At 53.8% G+C, this 19599-nt stretch overlaps 1 protein-coding gene across 1 annotated transcript in view; it reads left to right on the top strand.

Annotated features, from left to right (window-relative positions):
- The first annotated feature begins 6365 nt into the window (after positions 1-6365).
- The window catches only part of EXD3 (exonuclease 3'-5' domain containing 3), an 84875-nt gene continuing 71641 nt past the window's right edge, over positions 6366-19599 (top strand). The window contains exons 1-2 of the mRNA XM_007947077.1: positions 6366-6447; positions 18236-18300. Coding sequence (XP_007945268.1) covers positions 6366-6447; positions 18236-18300 — 147 coding nt within the window. The remainder of the gene's footprint in view (positions 6448-18235; positions 18301-19599) is intronic.

The raw sequence follows: 19599 nt of genomic DNA, 5'->3' as shown, positions 1-19599 counted from the left end.
TGTTGACTCCAACAAATGATGAATCTAAGATCTCCAGGCCAAATGATGGACTGTTTACTCACGGACAGTTGTAGGCAGCACAACAGAATCCCGATCCACAGAAGAATGTCTCTTTTCCCAGGATGTCCTTGGATATACTGGAAGCAGGCCACACCCCTAGGGAAACTCCCCTCCCCCCCCCTCAACAGATTGCCCACTCAAACATAATCATCTGATCCCATCATGGGACCAACCACATCACAACAGCTCAAACCACACAGAATTGTGGTCCAGCCAAGTTGACACACAGCTCCAACCATTACAATGCCTTAGAGCGTTTCTGTCAAGCTGATGAGTAAAATGATGCTGGTGCTCCTACTTTCTTTGGACAAAGTGGGCAAAGAAAAGGACAAGCCCAGGACTTCAAGGGACCACCCCTGTGCCACATAAACAACCTAAAAGTTTCTGTGGGAGCCCTGGAAACCCTTCTCTCCTGTAGTCATGGAGCTGAGATTGCTGGAAGTGAAACCCAAAGACTTGGGAATGGCTGGATGACACTGCCAGCTGAGTTCTCAGTGACACAAAGACCTGAGGTTCCTGTCTCACAGTGGGAAGGCCACATAGACTCCCATCAGCCCCCTTGAGTGCTCAGACCCTCTCCCTGCAGAGAAAGTGGGGCACCTGGCCAGTTTCTGGGGAAAGACCTGTGGCGTCCAGTTCCTTCTTCTTCCCCGGGATCAAACTCTGGGTGGGTGAGCATCCTACAGGACCCCGCCCTCCCCCCCCCCCACTTCTCCACCTCTTGTTCCATTTCCATCCATCTGCTACCTGGTGATGGCTGGGAGGTTCACACACACCCGAGAACAGGTAGGAAGTGATTTCCAAGGAAGGAACCGAACAAAACCAAACTTGTTTCTGTTGAGTCAATTCTTACTCATAGCCACCCTTTGGACAGAGTAGAACTGACCCACATGGTTTCCAGGGCGGTAATCTTTATGGAAACAGACTGCCACATCTTTCTTCTTTGGAGCAGCTGGTGGATTTGAATTCCCAACCTTTCAGTTAGCAGCCAAACACTTAACCACTGTGTCGCCAGGGTCCCTTCAGGAAAGAATAGTGCAGGCCAATTTCCTTCATGAACCCAGCCAAAAACAAATCCACTGCCATTGAGTTGATTGCAATTCAGAGTGACCCCATAGGACAGAGTAGAACTGCCCCCACAAGTTTCTAAGGCTGAAATCTTTGGGGAAGACATAGCCACATCTTTCTCCCACAGAGCAGCTGGTTCGTTCAAACCACCAACCTTTCAGTTAGCAGCTGAGTGCTTTAACCGCAGCCCCACCAGCATTCTTCCTTTATGAAGACAGATGCAAAAAATCCGTAAGTGATTGTTGGTGAAATGCAGCTGCATATTGAACCAGCAAAGAATGCTTTGTATAAGCTGGGTTCATCCCAGGTGTGTGCAGGTACAGCATTGACATGTGTGCTAAGAACTCTGGGCCTATAGGGTCCACTTGTTCCTAGTTCCCTTGAAACCCATTAAGGTAACAGTAAAAGAACTAAGCAGGCACAAATGCATCAGGGCCAAGAGAATGGAGGAGGTGGGAACATTGATTCTTTGAACATGTTTACAATAGCTGCTGTATTACTGAATTAAGCATCTGGGTCATCTTAGGGTCAGTTTCTGTTATCTGTTGTTTTTTCCTCTTGACTGTGGTCAGGGATTTCATTTTACTTGGTTACACAACCAACACCAATGGGAACAGCAGTCAAGAAATCAGACATCGGGGACCATAGTCACAGGGGAAATCAAGTTCAATTGGCATAACATACTACACAAAACATTGTTCCACATCCTACTTTGGTGAGTAGTGACTGGGATCTTAAAAGCTTGCAAGCAGCCATCTAGATGCTTGTCCAGAACAAAGAAGAATGAGGAAAACCCAAAGATGCATGGACAGTTGGAGAATGGAGGAGGGAGGAACATTAATTCTTTGAACACGTTTACAATAGCTGCTGTATAACTGAATGCAGCATCAGGGTCATGTACCAGTCCTAGCAACTGATACAGCATGCAATCCTTAGCCTATATGACTATGAGACCAAAAGAACTGGAAGGTGCCCGGCTACCACTGTCAACCACTCGAAGGGAATCCATGTATGAGACCCTGGATGGAGTGGGAGAACAATATGGAACAAAATTCAAATCATAATAAAAAAAAAGGGGGGGCGGACTAGGTTTGCTGGTCTGATAGAGCCTGGTGGAACCCCTGAGACTATGGCCCCTAGCTGCCCTTCAGGTCTGGAATTGAGCTCATTCCTGTGGCTTCCAGCCAAACAAAAGACAGGCATATAAGCTGAACATTTACATTAGGTAGATACACTCTTTGGAGAGATCAATCATGGGAGAACAGAAGGGCTGTGTATGCACAAGGAGACAGTTCAGGGGGCAGGAGTGCATGGAGGGAAGGACACAGGGAAGAGGTAACTATGGGGAGGAAGTGGGAGGGAGCTGTTGCACTGTGGGAAATTGTAGTCAGTGTCATGATACAAAGTGCATGTGAGCTGCTGTATGGAAAGTGAATTTGCTCTGTAAACTTTCACCCAAATTACAATTAAAAAAAAGAAGAAGAAAAGAAGTCAGGCATTGTATTGCACTGGGCAAATCTGCTGCAAAAGACCTCTTTAAAGTCTTAAGGAACAAAGATGTCACTTTGAAGACTAAGGTACGCCTAACCCAAGCCATGGGGTTTTCAATCTCATATGCATGTGAGAGCTGGACTGTGAATAAGGAAGACCTAAGAAGAGTTGATGCCTTTGAATTATGGAGTTGTGAAGAATACGGAAAATACCATGGACTGCCAGAAGAACTAACAAATCTGTCCTGGAAGAAGTGCAGCTGGAATGCTCCTTGGAGGTGAGAATGACCAGACTTCATCTCACCCACTTTGGTCATGTTGTCAGAAGGGACCATTCCCTGGAGAAGGATACCATGCTTGGTAAAGTAGAGCATCAGAGAAAAAGGGAAGGCCCTCAACAAGATGGGTTGACACAATGGCTGCAGTGATGGGCTTGAAGATAGTAAGGCTTGTGGGGCTGGCACAGGACGGGGTAGTGTTTTGTTCTGTTGTACACGGGGTCACTATGAATCAGAGCTGACTCGGCAGCACCCAACAACAATGGTTTGTATTTTCTGTTTCTTTTTAGGTCTTAGGATTTTCTTTAATTTTTATGAATGGTGTATTGTAGAGACCCTGGATAGTTATCTTCCTCTGAAGGGTGTTCATTTTTGTTCCAGTTCAAATACTAGCTAATTACCTTGAACTGAGGCAGGCTTGGTTTGACATTTTGTTAAGGCATGTCTTTGGGAAGCCCAACATGTTTTCCAAACTTTCCTTTCTTGGTGAGATTCAACTTCTAAACTGTATCCCCTGTGGACTGTGTCAGGGCTTGGTTTGAGACTTTGGTAGGTTGGGTCTAGGGTAGGCCTTACTCTATACGTGGTCCTAAGTGTGGCTTTTCTGGAATCTCAGCTGGATGCTGCAGTGTTAGCAAGATTCTTCACTTGGCTCACCTTGACCACTAGTGTATTTGCTGTACTCAGCCCTGGGAAAGCTGCCCCCGTAGCCTTGGGTGGTCTTATGCTGCTCCTGTGGTTGCTTGAATGCCCAGCACAGCCCCTCATGCTGGGGCCTGTCGCACAGATGCGTAGTCACTTAGCTCAGTGGGACGCTGTGCTGCATCTGGGTTCCAGGTCTGTAAGTCTTGTTTGGGAGACTGTCCTGAGGTAGAGGCCTGACGGTCATCCCGTCCATTTCAGGAGTTACTTCCTTCTTAGGAAGCGTAGTCTTTTAAAATTTATTTATTTTGCTGTTGTTAAGACTCTATACGCAGCAAAACACACCAATTCAACAGTTTCTCCATTACAATTCAGTGACACTCTTAGAGTTGTGCAACCGTGTCGCCTGCCTTTCCTGAGTTGTGCCTCCCCCAGTAACATAAACTCACTGCCCCCTAAGGTTCCTGTCTAACCTTTCAAGTTGCTGGTGTCAACTTGATCTCATAGAGACAGTTCTTAAAAGACCATAAAGCCCAAGGCCGACCTTTTCTTCACAAGCTAAACTTCTTAAGAAGAGTTCAGGGGATACTTTTGATTTAAGTTTAAAGATTGTCTTAGGGCAGGAGTTTCAGGGGTTCCTCCAGCTTCCCTGACTCCAGAAAGCCTACATTCCACGGGAATTTGAAACGCTGTTCTGTAATCTTCCCCTTTTGATCAGGATTCTTCTATAGAATCTTTTATCAGAATGCTCAGTAATGGTAACTGGGCACCATCCAGTTCTTCTGGTCTCCTGGCAAAGGGGCAATTGCTCATGGAGGCATCGGCCACACGTTCCATTTCCTTCTTTTTCTGACTCCCCATCTTCCTCTGTTGCTCCAGGTGAACACAGACCGATTGTTGTGACTTGAATGGCTGCTCACAAGTTTTTAAGACCCCAGGAGCTGTGCAAACTAACTAAGAGGTAGAACAGAAGCAGTAAAAATGTTATTAAGCCAGTTAACTGGGTGTCCCCTGAAACATGACCCTAAATCTCCAAACCAAGGGACCGAGCCCCATGAGGTGTTTGATTGTATATAAGCAGCCTCAGTAGCTACTTTTTTTTTTTGGGGTGTGGGGGGGTCGTCATTGTTGTAAATGTGTCTATTCCACAACTTCTGCCAACTCAACCTTTTACAGGTGTGCAACTTATTGGCAGCATTTGCAAGGTGTCTGGGCCACCCTGCCCTTAATCAGTGTGATGCTTCCATCATGGCTCAGTTCTCCTCCCCTCACCTCCCACTCCTAGGAGCCCCAATCAACTCTGCTCTCCGTACATTTGCCTTTGCTGGTCCTTTTCTATAAATGAGGTCATACAATATCTGCCTTTTTGTGATTGGCTTACTTAACTCAGCAGAATGTCGTCATCCACAGCACGGTCAAGACCCATTCCTCCTCCCGGCTGCTCTGCGTTTTATCTGCTTGTCTGTAGGCCCCGCCTTTTGGCTGTTGTGAACGGTGCTGCAGCGAACATTGGTACAGAAGTCTCTGAGTCTCTGCTGTCACATCTTTCGGGTACACATCTAGGAGCGGAATTACCGGGCCATATGGTAGCTGTCTTTTTCACTTTTGGGGACCCACACACTGTTTCCCACAGCAGCTGGACCGTTTTGCATTCCCACCAGCAATGGATAAGGGTCGGGAAGCACTGTCTTGTGCTGCCCGCTTTCAGGGCCCAAAAACAGTTGCCTAAAATACACTGTACAATTCTAGGGTAAGTTTTTATTTGATTCAAATCAAAATTGTATGAGGAAGGGAAAGTAATCATTGTCACCTTGTGACTCAGCTGTGAATAATATTGACGCAGTCGGGACCTCGTGACCCTTCAGCAGTGATTCGACAGGCCATGAGGGTAGAACAGGCTCAGGAGGTTGGGGTGTGCACGAGGTGATGGAGTGAGACGGACAGGCCTTACCTGGCACAAACCACGGTGTCTGAGCAGAAATACGAGGAGACAGCAGTATGAGTGTGCTGTTTAGAGAGATGACAGGAAGGCCCCAAACCAGGAGTTGAAAGAGCCCTGCTGGGTGGGAGACAGGCTTTCCACCTGCATATGGTGTGAGTTATAGATGAAAAGGATCTTATTATAAGTCATCAATCATATAAATAGGTTCAAGGAGGGAAAAAGGTAACCTCCATAAAAGTAGAGAAAAACCCAAATCCACTGCCTCCGATTCTGACCTACAACGCCCCTAGAGGACGGAGTGGAACTGCCCCAGAGGGTCTCTAAGGCTGTCAATCTCCGCGGAAGCAGAGCCCAAACCACACCCACTGGAAGCAAAGCCCAAACCACACCCACTGCTGTGGAGTCAATTCTGACTCAGCGCCCCTAGAGGACAGAGTGAGACTGCCCCACACGGTCTCCTAGGCTGTCAATCTTCATGGAAGCAAACTGCCTCATCTTTCTCCTGCAAAGTAGCTGGTGGGTTCAAACCACCGACCTTTTGGCTACCAGCTGAATGTCTTAACCACTGCACCACCAAAGCTTTTTCAAGGTAGACAGAAGTTCTCCATAACACACACTCTAGTGCACACTGTTAGCACTGGGAGTGAGGACAGTGAATTCGGTGTGGGGGAAGGGCCTGGCTCACTGCCTGTTCCGTCTGATTAGGGCCTGACCTGCCTCCCAAAGTTGGTGCTCTCAGTGGCCTGGTGCCAGAAGAGGACACGGGGGTGCCTGGGGGTGGGCTGCTGCCAGGGCCTGGTTCTCAGTTCTGTGAGCAAGCCTGCAGCCTGATTGTCCCTACCCTCAGTTCTTCACTCCTGGGGCTGGTGTTGTTTCCCTTGAAGGATGGAGCCAGGAGTCCCTGCCGGTGACCCCACCGCTGGTGAGACAGCTGCCTGTGGCCCCGCCTCTGGTGACCCCCCTGCTGGTGAGTACTATTCTCTGTGTGAACCTGTACCCCTCATGATGCCATGAGTGCATCTGGGGCCACGTCTGGTGGAGCCAAGAATATCGGTGCCGGTGTGAGGTCAGGTATGGGGTTTGAGTGTGTGGTCTGGGTATTGGGTCCAAATGTTTGGTTAGGTGTGGGACCAGGTAGGGGGTTGGGTGTGGGGTTCAGATGAGGGGTCAGTTCGTTATGATGGTAGCACCCCCTCTTCTGCCTGCAGGTGAGAAAGGGCTGTCCCCAACTGTGTAGGCTCTGTAGTGACTGCAGACAGGGCCGGGAAGGTTTGGATAGCTTCAGCCCAGGAGGTCTCGCAGGCCTTCATGACACTGCCTTCTTGGGCCCCAGAGCTTGTGGGTGGCCCTGGGATGGGATCTGGGGCTGGGGGTGATGGGTCCCATTGGGTGCCAGCTTCAGGGTCAAGGGCTCTGGTCCCCATGTAAGGGGGTCTAGAGGGTCTTGTGCGCATGCTGGCTCTGAGCACCAGTCCCAGGGGCTCTGCTCTGGGGTGAGATTGTCTGGCACGGGGTGGCTTCCTAGATGAAGGCCTACGCAGGCCCCAAGTTCCTACTCCTTTTGGCACAGCGTGGTGCCCAGCTTGTAGGGCCTCCCAGCAGAAGGGACGGGGCAGAGCCAGGCACTAGGGAAACGCCCTCTGCCTGTGAAGATGTGGGCATGAGCCACAGGAAATGTAACCCAGGGGCCACTCTGAGGGTGTCAGCATGTCCCGCCTTCTGTCCCAAACATCTCTGCGCCCCCCACCCCGGCAGGGATCCTCATCCCCTCCCTGTGGGTTTCAGTCCAAATCCTGCCCATCCTGTAAGTTGAGAGGACCATCTGCACCACTCCTGTAAGTTGAGAGGACCATCTGCACCACCCCTGAGGGAGCAGCACTGAGGCGCTCCTGTGGGCACAGCCACCCATGTGACCAGTGTGCTTTCCAGGCCATGGAGGTGTTACAAGTGGCTGGGCCACCCCATCCCTCCGCCCATCCTGGTGCTGCCTTGATTTAAAAAGAAAACCTTATTCGAGTTGTTTTCCAGATGAGGTGGGACCCTCAAGTCTACCTTGGTAGCCCCCTGGGACCACAAGAAGTTTTGCTTAGAGAGTGTGTTGGGGGCAGGTCAGGGGAGGGGCGAGGAGCCACTGCTAGAACCCAGGATACCCTTCAGCAGGGGCGTGGGATGATGGGGAAACAGAGGCCGGGCAGGAGCTAGAGAATCAGGCCAGGGAATGGTGCCCAGGATGGTGTGTGCCGGGAAAGGCCACACAATTCTGAAGTCCCCGTCCAATGTCCTGTAGTGACATCTCGGAGCACCTGGCTGTGGATTTGTGCACCAGGTGGGGGCAAGCAGGGCCAGGACACGTAGGTGGCCACCAGGGGCAGCAGTGATGAAAGTCTACCCTGTCCCCAGAGCCACCCCACCACGCCTGCCACCTGTGTGGCCACCAGGGTTGCAAGGAGCAGACACACATTGTAGGGAAGGAGAGCTGAAGCCCAGGCACCGTGTCTGTGTATGTGTGTGCATATCTGTGTATGTGTGCATGTATGTGCATGCGTGTGTGCATATGGGTGTATGTGTGTGTGCATGGGAGTGGACGTGTGTGCGTATGTGTGTGCGTATGGGTGTATGTGGTGTGTATGTGTGTGCATGTGTGCAGGTGTGTGTATGTGTGAGTGTGCATGTGTAGGTGTGTATATAGGTCCATGTATTGTGTGCATGGGAGTGTGCATGTGTGCATATGTGCATGTGCGTATGTGTGCGTGCAGGTGTGTGTATGTGTGCGTGGGCATATGGGTGTATGTATGTGTGTCCATGGGAATGTGCGTGTGTGCATGTGTGTGTATGGAGGGTGGTGGAGTTGCTGCGTGTTCTTTGCTGCCCCCACAAGTCCCCTCAGTAGTGAAAGGAGAGCTGAATCCCAGGTACTGTGTGTGTATGTGTGTGTGCATGCATGTGTCTATGCATGCATGTGTATATGTGTGTATGCACGTGTGTGTGCACGTGTGCGTGCACGTGTGTGTGTGTGTGAATGTGTGCATGTGGGGTATGTACGCATGTGTGTATATATGCATATGTATGGATGTGTGTATGTGCGTGTGTGTGTGTGTGTGTGTGTGTGTGTGTGGAGGGCGGTGGGGCTACCGGGTGTTCTGTGCTGCCCCCACAAGTCAGTAGCACTGCCTTGACATAGATATCGTCTTCACCTACCAAGAAGGAAGCAGGGCTGGGACCAAGTGGAAAATAAGGCCCTGGCTGGAGGGTACTGTCATCTGTCAGTGTAGGAGCCAGGACACACTAGCTGCTTCCCTGGGCCCTGGCCAGGGTTGGCCCTGGACTCGTGAGGGGACCTGCCAGGCACAGAAGCCCCCTGGATGGGGGTGACTTCACTTTGAGGGCTGTCGTCTGACCCTCAGGAACGGCCCCAGGATCCCGTCCCCCACTGTTGTTTCAGCCACTGTCTGCACCTGGCACCTGTAGCAGCCTCCAACCCCGGCGGCGGTGTCTGGGGGTTGGCTGCAGCCACCGGGACCAGCTGGAGACTGGAGTGGCAGCCAGGGGGCTGGGGTGAGGGCACTGGTAAACATGGGGGGCACCTTGGAGTCCCTCAGGAAGGCTGATGGAATCCCTGCTTTCCAATTTTTCCCAGGTCAGGGGCACCTGTGAGGGTGGGTAATGCTGACTGCACACCTTCAGCCTGTGCCTGATGAAGGGTGGATGTCAGGCGGGCATCAGGTGGGTCCAGAGGAGCCCGTGGGACAAGCCGATGGGAGCCATATTATTTTTCATCTTAACGAAAGTCCCCTACCTCCAGGCCACTCCCAAGACCACCCCACAGCCTGCCCTCCCAGACTGCCCCTTGCCCCACAATTGCCCCTTCACCAGACTGCCCCCCAGCACCACCCCCACACACCTCCCCCTGTACCGCCCCCCAGCGCCTGTACACTGCCTCCCCATGCACACATACACTCCACCCCCAGGCGGGTGGGCCCCCCTTGCTTCCAGGTAAGGGTTGCTGTAATCTTGTTTCCTTTTTCTTGAAGTTCCACCTCCATCCTTGACCAAGGCCTCCTCCCTATGGTGAGCCCTAGCCACCCTGGGGAAGAACACTGCTGTCCTAACAGGGAGCCCTCTAGAGCTCATTGGTGGCTCCTGGACCATTGGAGTGGGTAGGCAGTGGTCACAGATGGACAGCTGTGGAACTGGACCAGGGAGCGTCTCAGGGCAGACCCTCAAGACCCTGGCCTAGCGGTGCTTACTGGGGAGGGCTCCCCCGGCCTGAGGCCTCGCTGGGGTTGGCTGGGTTGGGGCAGTGGGGGAGTCCCAGGCTGTGTGTATGTGTGCGTGCACGTGCCTTCAGGAGCTGGCAGGTCTGGGGATGGAGACCTTGGACCCCAGCAGGCCGGAGGCAGGGGGATGGAGCCTGGCCCCTCTGGAACCAAGATTGGGCTCCAGGTGGTAAGGGGAGCCCTTCCCTATCCAAGTCCCTCCCAGCTGCAAGAAGGAGGCTCTTCTCCACCCCTGCCCCACCAGGATGGGCAGCCCTGCCGCCAGAACACCACAGCACCATGGGAGCTGAGCCTGGGCTTCCCCGGGGCCTGCGACCTCTCCTGCCTTCCCTGGCACTGAGCTTACACACGGGTCAGAGCTGGGGTTCTTGGAGGGACAGCTGTGTTGGGTGGATAAACAGGCCGAGAGCCTGGCTAGGAAGGCTGGGAGAGGCAATTGCAGGACCTTCCCCTGATGGGTCACTCTGAGCCATGAGTGGGGACTTTTACTGGGGAGAGCCGGGGGTCCCTTCTGAACAGGACTTCTATAACCCAACCAGAGGAAGGCCACAGGGGAACCAGCCTCAGGGTGGCCCTGAACCAGCTGGGTTCGAGGTTTTCTTCCTCCTGAGAATTGGGCTTTTCACAGACGCAGCTGGCTGCGCCTCCGCGGCCTTGGGCTGCTCCGGGTCCTGGAGACACCAGAGCCCACTGGCTGAACCCAGGTCTTGCTGCCAGGGTGAAATCACCCCTTGCTCGAGCCACTCGGGGAGCCTGTCTGCCCTGGCCGGCACCCGCCTCCCTTACCTGCTGCCTTCCCTGCCAGTATCCCCTGGGCGGGTCTGGGGGAGCACCCCCACTGCTCCTGAAGGGCCGTGAGAAGGCGCCCGCCTGAGCGACTCAAGACCAGCAGTGCCGGGATCGCCCCTGACCCCCTCAGCACCACGGACTGGAGGGGCTCGTGGGAAGGAGCAGTGCCGAGGGGCCCAGGACTCTGCTCATGTTGAAAGCGCCCACGCCCTGCGGGTGGCATGCTCCTGCTCCAGAGAGGCTGGCGATGCGCCCTGATGCACCCTTGTGATGGGGACCGGGCTAACGAAGGGGACCGGCCAGTGGGCGATGTTGCAGCTGCCTCTCAGGGGTCTCCCACAGGGTGAGGGCCCCCACACCCCAGCCACTCCTCAGCAAGCCCTTGCTGCCCTCTCATGGTGCCCCCACTGCAGCCCCCAGCCTTTCCCCCCATGGCGGGCTTTTCTTTGTGGGGAATTGCTCTTTCACAGCCCTTGCCGTGCAGCTGGGGGTCTTGTCGCATGGATTTATGATGATGTCAGCTGCCGTGCAGCTGGCCCCCACTCATGCTCCCCACGCGCAAGGGAAGGAAACACTGCCTGGCCCTTCACCCCCACAGTCTGTGGCGACCCACAGTGTTTTCCTGGCCCTTCACCCCGCCCAGTCCGTCGAGATCCACAGTGGTTTTTCCTTGGCACATTTTTGGAAGATGACTAGGCTCATCTTCCTGGTTTGTCTTAGTCTGGAAGCTCCACTGAAACCTTTTGGGCACCATCGCAACACACAAGCCTCCAGTGGGGGGGGGGGGGCCCGGAGGCTTCCACAGGGAAGAGAGAATTCCGCCCCAGCCAGCACTGCCTGGTCCACGGCAGGTTGTTAATGAGCCTTCCTCCAATCCTGATGCCGGGCTCTTCTTCATAAAATCCAGCCTCTTGGATTATTTGCTCAGCTTACAGATTGAATGATAGGGTGAAAGGATACAGCCCTGGCACACTCCCTTTTAAAGCACACAGTGTCCTCTGCTGTGTTCCCACGACAGCCCCCTGCTCTGTGTGCAGGTTCCTCTGGAACTCCCGTTCTCAGTGTTGCCCACAGTTTGCTGTGACCCGCACAGTCGAGTGCTTTGGCACCGCCAGCAGGTGCAGGTCTGCTTCCTGCTTTGCCGTCTGCCCCCGACTTCACTTGCAGGTCAACAGTGGCTCTAGTTGTCACATCTCACCTACACTTTCCCCGACTTGGACGAGACAGTGTCCTCACAGTTTCTCCTCTGACCCTTGTGGTCTTGTGGAAACCATGAACAAGAGGCCACACGGCAGCCTGTCTGGAGAGGGGGCTCCTCTGCCTTGCTGCGTGGCTGTGGGCAAGTCACTTACCCTCTCTGCACCCTCGTCTGAAAACTGGTTGTGACTCCAAGATTCCCTCCATTTCTTTGTGAGAGTAGAGGGGCTAATTCGTGGAAAACTGCCCAGAAGGTCACCGGTGTTGGATGCCTGTTCATTGTTGCCTTTGCCTTTGACCCAAGTGGAAGTGACTTGCGGTAGGATGGAATGTATGGGCAACTTAATATTTTCTGGAAGACCGCCTAACTTATCCAGTGAAGCATCGCTTCAGTCTGATGCGTACAAGCATCTCCTCTCACACCTGGAGTGACCATGTCTTCCAGTTGCTGGGTCTCTGTGCTGGCCCTCTTTTTGTCTGCTCAGGGTCCAGGGTTCACTGTCTTCATTACTGGGGCTCCAGGGCAAATTTCAGTGACTGGCAGGACTGAAAACGCATCATGGCTCCTTCTGTTTATCTCCTCCTTTCTAGTGGTGCAGTGGTTAAAGCATTTGGCTGCTAACCAAAAGGTTAGGAGTTCAAACCCACCAGCCGCTCCATGGGAGAATGGCAAGACGGTCAGCTTCTGTGAAGATTGACAGCCTTGGAGACCCTGTGGGGCAGTTCCACTATGTCCTCTAGGGGCACTGTGGGTCGGAATGGACTCCACGGCAGTGCATGTGGTTTGAGCTTTGCTTCTGTGAAGATGGACAGCCTTGGAGACCCTGTGGGGCAGTTCCACTCTGTCCTCTAGGGGCACTGTGGGTCGGAATGGACTCCACGCAGTGGGCGTGGTTGGGTTGGGTTTGCTTCCCCTGCTTCCTTCCTTCTCCCTTTTTCTTCTTCTCTCACATGAATGCCACAACGAGCTTGCTTGGTCCCGCAGAAACTGTGTCAGTATTATTGGCTCTCACCAACTTTACAGTGTAACTTAGGGACACCTGACATCACCCTGGTGGTGAATCTCATCTCTGTAGTATGTTCTGATTCCCTTGAGTGAGTTGGCCTTGGCTTCTAAAGCAGACAGAGCCTCCGCGATGCTGTGTGCCCCCAGGAGAGGCCAGAACAGGGATCTCCTTCTGCTAGACCTTTCCCATAGGCCGCCTGCTCTTGGCACCCAGCAACCATGCTGTGTGGAAGCCCAGTCTAGCCAGTAAGGGAGACCGCCTGTAGGAGCTGAGGCCCCAGGCCAATAGCCAGCCCCAAGGGCCCAGCCTCCGGTGTCACCTTCTCTGCAGAGGCCCAGACATGACGTTTCAATGGCTTACCTATAGGATCTGAGCGTGTTAGGAGCGCCTGGTCTGTTTTGGTGTAAACGTTTGTGCAGCCGTGAACACTGAGCTCAATCTAGGGTGCAGGACGGGGCTGTTCCTTGTCCTTTTCTTTCCTGCATTGTGAGCTTACAAAGAGTCAGTTGGTAGTAGAGTTGTGTCCTGGTTTGTCTTTTTTAAGTAGATCTGGCACATTTTGTATTTGGAATGAGGTGCTTTATCTTTTAAGATTCCCATTGTACAATCCTTTCTTCCAACAGATCTTGTAACTTTGCTTCAAATGAACCTAGAGATTTCTCTGTGTAACCTTCTGTGCGTCTGCCTGACTGACCTGCTGGAATGGCCTTTTGGCCACTTGCAGGCCTTCTAGGTGTGCCCTGGGCTCTGAGCCGGGTGGGCAGGCTCTCCCCCGTCAGGCGCATTCCTGCTGCTGTCCTTTGCCTCTCTGGATGGGGTGTCGGCACGGGCAACCGTGTCCAGCTTCGGAGGAGAGCTTCGTGTTTCTGTTGTGCAGCACTGGCTGGGAGCCAACTTGTTTGCAAACTGAGGACAGGTGAGCTCTCATCTGAGGCCGGTGGTTGCATGGATGAAACCAAGTGACTGAGCGTTCCCTTTGGTAGCATGCTGCTGGGAGCACGTGAGCTATAGAGACCATGTGGAAGGTTGTAGGGGCATGTTGTCCACCGACCATCCTCCCTACTCCCAGACCACATCTGTCACTTCACTGCCCCACCGTGGAAAAAAAGCACCATTTTGTTGATTTCATTTCATACCACCAATTTTGGGTTAAACACTTAAGAGGGGTCTTTAAGGTGCTCTGATGACAAAGTGGTTAAGGCATTCGGCTGCTAGCCAAAAGATCAGCAGTTCGAACCTACCCAGCCTCTCCCAGGGAGAATGATGAGGCAGTCTGCTTCCAGGAAGACTGACAGCCTTGGAGACCCTGTGGGGCAGTTCCACTCTGTCCTCCAGGAGTGCTGTGAGTTGGAATCCACTCCACGGCAGTGGGTTTGAGGGGTCTTTATAGATGTTTTGGAGCTCTGGTGGTGTAGTGGTTAAGGCATTTGGCTGCTAACCAAAAGCTGGTGGTTTGAACCCACCAGCTGATCCTTGGAAGAAAGGTGAGGCAGCCATAAAGATTCACAGCTTTGGAAAGCCAGTGGGATTGCTCTGAGTGGGAATCGACGCAGTGGCAGTGGGTTTGGGTTTTGTTTTCGTAGATGCTAACTTGGCAGCTTATTTTTCACTAGGATGCATCAGTCTTTTAAAGTGAAGGTCACATTTGGGGAAAAGCTGTGCCTGCCTGTCACCCTTCCTGTGCCTTGTCCATCTCAGGAAAGCCCCTGGAGGTGGCCTGTCGGCTCCCAGTGTCTGCGTGGATGCTGGGCACTGTCCATATGACACCGCAGCACTGTAGGGCAGGGGGCAGGGGGGCAGCCAGCAAAGACTTCAGGCCCCTGGGCTGGGCCAAGAGCCTCAAGCTCTCTCAGGGAGGATCTGGATGTGGACTGGGACCCACGTTTGGAAGGTTTGAGGGCTGTCAGGGTGCACCTTCCTGGAGCTTAGAGCTTCCTCACCCCCAGCCCTTGCCCCTCGGGGGGGTCAGGGTTCAGAGCTGCTGTGGGTCTCCTGCCATTTGCGCTCTGATGTGCCACGCTGGCTGTAAACTGGGCCTGGTCCAAGCTGTGGAGGTCAGTCTGAGCCTCTGGTGTCAGGCTTCAAGCCCGTGCCCCCACTGTGGCACTCCCATGCAGTGGTGCTGAACTGTGAGGGTCTGGCTGAGGCGTACAGAGCAGGAGGCAGCCCCTGGATGTACCGTCCTGCCATGGGCCCCCAGCTCTGCAGAGTGTCAGAGAGCTTGCTTATCTCACTCACTCAGATAAATACCTCTCAACATCCTGTTTTTCTTGTGTCACACGGGCAGGAAGCGAGTGATTGTTTGAGATGTGCGTCAGTGTGGCCTGCGAGGCAGGGGTGCGGCCTCCCCGCTCAGCTGTCTGTCGGACCGCCCTTGCCCACGCCCACCCCTACCTATGCACCTGCCAAGACTTGGGCTTTCCAGGGCTTTACCCTTTGGGTCCTGTGGGACCATGTCGGGGATGGGACCAGACCCAGGGCCGTCAGGCAGCTGTCATGATGGAGCGTCCCTCACACACGTGTACAGGTGCCAACAAGGACAGGGTCTGTCCCCTGGAGCTCGCAGCATCGTCAGGGGCCACACTAAATGAACTAGCCCCAGTGAAATGCCCATCATGTCGATGCCAGGAGGCGGGATGGGTGCTGTGGCAGGGGAGTGGGTACACACGGATGCACACACACACACACACACACACACACACCCCGTTGCTGTTAGTGTGGGGTCTCTCTGTGCCTGGCAGCATTGACTCTGCGGTATTGACGGTGTGTGTGGGCAGCGGAGTGGCGGGGCGGTGCAGATACACATGGACACATGCACACCCCATTGACTCTACAGTAGTGATGGTGGCCTTTACTGCATTTCACATTTTTCTTGGTGTTTATGGTTTTTTGCATGAATGTCTTCTGTTAGCTCTCTCCAAAGGATTTGGATTTTTTTGTATCTCACTGATTTTATTTTTCTGCTTGTTTCTTTTGGTTGCTAGTTTATAGGAAACCATGTTGGAAACACACTGGTCTTGACATGAGTGTCTGTAGGCGGCCTGGTTGGTCTCTTGGTCCTGCCTTTCTGCACAGTCATTCTAATGGCCAGTGAGTGGTCATGTTCTTTTTCCTTTGCGGGTTTTATACTTTTCCTTTTTGTATGTGCCCTGCTGCACAGATCAGGGCCTGGGACAGAATGGGATGCAAGTCATGGATGTCCTTGTGAGGGTGTGTCCCCAGGGAGCACCTTGGGCACCCGGTCTTGTGTTTGTGGGAGGCATTTTGCAGATACTCCTATCTGATTAGGGACATTCCCTTCCATCCCTAATGTGCTGGGTTCCTTTTTTGAGTCAGGAGCAGAATCTAAGTGGACAGCACGGATCCGTGGCAAGGATGGGGTGGTTTTCTTCCTTTATCCTGTGGTGGCTGAGTTGCTCTGATAGACTTTCAGGTGGCAAATCCATTTCTGGAACAAATCCAGCTTGTGACTCACTCTCCTTCATGTGTACACTTTGGGACCTGGCCACTGGATCTGACCCAGATCAAGCCCATGTCCACACTGGGGCTTGGCTACTACTGGGCTGACCTGGATCGGGCCCATGTCCATGCTGGGGGCCAGATCTTAGGGTCTTACCAAGATCAGGCGCATGTCCACACTGTGGGGCCTGGCTGCTGGATCTGACCTGGATCAGGCTCATGTCCACACTGTGGGGCCAGATTTTGGGGTCTTCCCAGTCTCTAGTGCTGCTGTACCAGAAACACCACCGGTGGATGGCTTTAATAATCAGATCTGTTCTCACAGTTCAGGAGGCTGGAATTCAGGGTGCTGGCTCTAGGGAAAGCTTTCTCTCTCTGCTGGCTCTGGGGAAGGCTCTCTCTCTGCCAGCCCCAAGGGAGGCTCTCTCTCTGCCGGCTCTGGGGAAAGCTCGCTCTCTCTCCCTCTCTCTCTCTCTCTCTCTCTCTCTCTTGCCGGCTCCGGGGAAGGCTCTCTCTCTCTGCTGGCTCTGAGGGAGGCTCTCTATCTCTGCCGGCTCTGGGGAAGGCTCTCTCTCTCTCGGCCAGCTCTGAGGGAGGGCTCTCTCTCTCTGCCGGCTCCTGGGGAAGGAAGGGCCTTGGCAGTCACTGACCTGCATCATTGCCTTGTTTGTGCTGTTGCTAAATGTGTTCTTTTATGTCTCCAAAGAGACTGAGTTAAAGCACACCCTATGATAATCCTGCCTCATTAACCTGACAAAGAAAACCCACTCCCAAATGGGGTCTTAATCCCAGGGTTAGGGTTTGCAGCATGGTTTTGGGGTACACAGTTCAGTTTATAACACGGGGATCCAGCTGTGGATCCCAGCGAGCCTGGCTCCCTCAGTCAGGTTGTCTGACAGTCTCTCTGGCCTCAAGAGAGGCATTAGGGCATCTCTCCTTTTTGTCCCAGCAGGTGGCTTTTGTCCCCTCAATTCCTAGGTAGAGTTTGTTGTGGAAGGCCCTGGGCTCCTGTCTCCCCCAGTTTGACTTGGAGTGTGAAGAGCGCATGTTAGTAACCCCCAACATGTATGGTCGTGGTTGATCCTGCCCCCACCATGTGGAGTGTGGTGGTTGGGGTCCTGCCTTGACCTCAATCCTATCCCTGACCCCTACTGTGTGGGGCTGTGGTCACATTCTGGGTGGACAGATAGGTGGGAAGAAAGCAATGAGGTCATAGTGAGAGCTGAGTCCCCGCCCAGATGCTGAGAGAGGTCACCATCTCTCCTTGGCTTTGACGCTGGATGCTGGCCACGGGCCCCACCCTTTCCCAACATGCAGGTTCTGACTCCTCCTCCCTGGGCCCAGTGTCCCAACAGATTCACGCTAGGGTGCCCCCAAGACACGTGTAGCAAGCCAGCCAGACAGCACTATCCTAAGTCCCCCCATCTCATGGGCCCCCTCCATGATGAGCGGGGGCTGCTCTTGGTCCACCTGCAGCTGAGGTGGCACATCAGGTAGGCAAGAGAGAGCACGACAAATCCAGGGGACCGTGGTGGAGCTCCAGGAGGCAGCCACATGACTGTGATGGTCACAGAGGTTTTGGGAATTGGCTGGCTTTCGTGGGGTGTGGCAGAAGCCAAAGCCTGGTTGGGAGCAAGAGCAAGAGGAGGAGAAGTGGGCAGGCATGTGTTGGGCAGTGGTGGAGTGGATGTGCTGTGACTCGATACAGACTCTCATAGGTAGCCTGGTCATTGCTGGGTTCGCTCTGGGTGACTCCGTGTCCCCTCCATGCTCTGGAAGCTACAAGCCACTGCAGCTGAAAAGAGAGGCCAGGGCCACTGGACTGTGGGTGGAGCCTGCCCAGAGAGCACTGGGGCCAGAGCAGGCTGCTGGCCACAGGGAAAGCCATCAGTACAAGAGGCTGGGGGATTGAGGGCATGGGCACTGTCACGTTGGCCAGAGCAGGTTGCTGGGAGGAGGCCAGTGGGACAGGCTTCCCAGAGCTGTGAGATGGCACCTCACCCTCTCTACCTTCTGCCCCTCACAGGTTGGAACCCACTCTTGCTCCTGAAGGCACTGCAGGCACAGTGGCCCACAAAAGCACTGCAGCAGGTGAGCTGGGGTGTGGCCCAGTGGCCTCTAATGTGATGATCACCACTCTCGAAGGTGGCCTGGTCATTGCTGGGCTTGCTCTGGGTGACTCTGCATCCCCTCCTTGCTCTGAAAGCTGTGAGCTATTGCAGCTGAAAGGAGAGGCCAGGGCCGCTGGACTAGCCTGAGTGGTTGGAGCCTGCCCAGAGAATGCTGGGGCCAGAGCAGGCCACTGGCTATAGGGATAGCCATTGGCACTGTTGTCAAAGCTGTCATATGACTTCCCTGTCTGACAAGAGGCTGATGGGTGTGGTCTCAGGACGCATGCACATGCAAGGTGGTGGGGCTCTCATTACCAGGGGCGCCCTTGTACCAGGACTGTCAGGCTCTCGTAGAAACGGCTCCATGGCCCCTGCACGTGCCTGTGCCCAGAGCTGCCTCACCACTCCATCTGCTCTGTCCACTTGGGTCGGGGTGGTGGGCAGCCCTCCCTTCAGCTGGTTCGTTTCCCCTTGGAAATGTCATCCTCCTTCCTTCAGGTTGTCTCTCTTGTCTGTTTCCAAGCTCCCTGGGCCAGTGCTGAGAGGGGTGCTCAGGCTTCCTTCTCTAACATGGGAGGGGCCCTGCAAGTACTGCTTGCACCAGATGTCACGAGTCTGGAGATGGGGACTTGTGCCATTTTTGTTCTCTTTCCCAATTTTCCTCTTGATGGCTCCTTTGACCAGTGTGGTATTTTCTTCCAAACAAATGCAGGATGTCTTTTCATTCTTGTTTTAGGCTGGGCTCTCCAGAGAAACAAAACCAGTAAAGCTTTGAGGGAGAGAGAGAGATTTGTCTCAGGGCAATGGCTCACACAGTTGTAGAGACTAGCAAGTCCTAAGTTGGTGGGTCAGACATCAAGCTGGAGGCTTCTCCTGACTCTCACAGCTGCAGGGGCTGATGAGCCCAAGGTCGGCAAGCAGTTTAGCAGGCTGCTGACCTCATCGGATGATGAACCCAAGGTTGGCAGGTAAAATGGCAGATTGCTGGCACACAGACTTCATAGGCAACTCTTCCCCAATCGGAGGCAGTGCAGAAGGCCACTGGTTCCCAAACCAGGTGATGATGACCTGGACGCAGCCTCCAGGTCCAACAGGGCCCCAGGATTTTCCCAGGACGTCCATCGCGATGGGTGAGAAGCAGGCCACGCCCCTGAGGCAACTCTCAGCTGCTTGGCTGCTCAGACCACATCCCGCATGGAGGTGCCTACCTTCTAGCTCAGAGCACATCCCGCATGGAGGTGCCTACCTTCTAGCTCAGAGCACATCCCGCATGGAGGTG

This window comes from Orycteropus afer, unplaced genomic scaffold (genome assembly GCF_000298275.1).
Source record: "Orycteropus afer afer isolate SDZICR_OR568_19922 unplaced genomic scaffold, OryAfe1.0 scaffold00174, whole genome shotgun sequence".
NCBI lineage: Eukaryota > Metazoa > Chordata > Mammalia > Tubulidentata > Orycteropodidae > Orycteropus > Orycteropus afer.
This window is presented reverse-complemented; position numbering and strand designations above follow the sequence as displayed.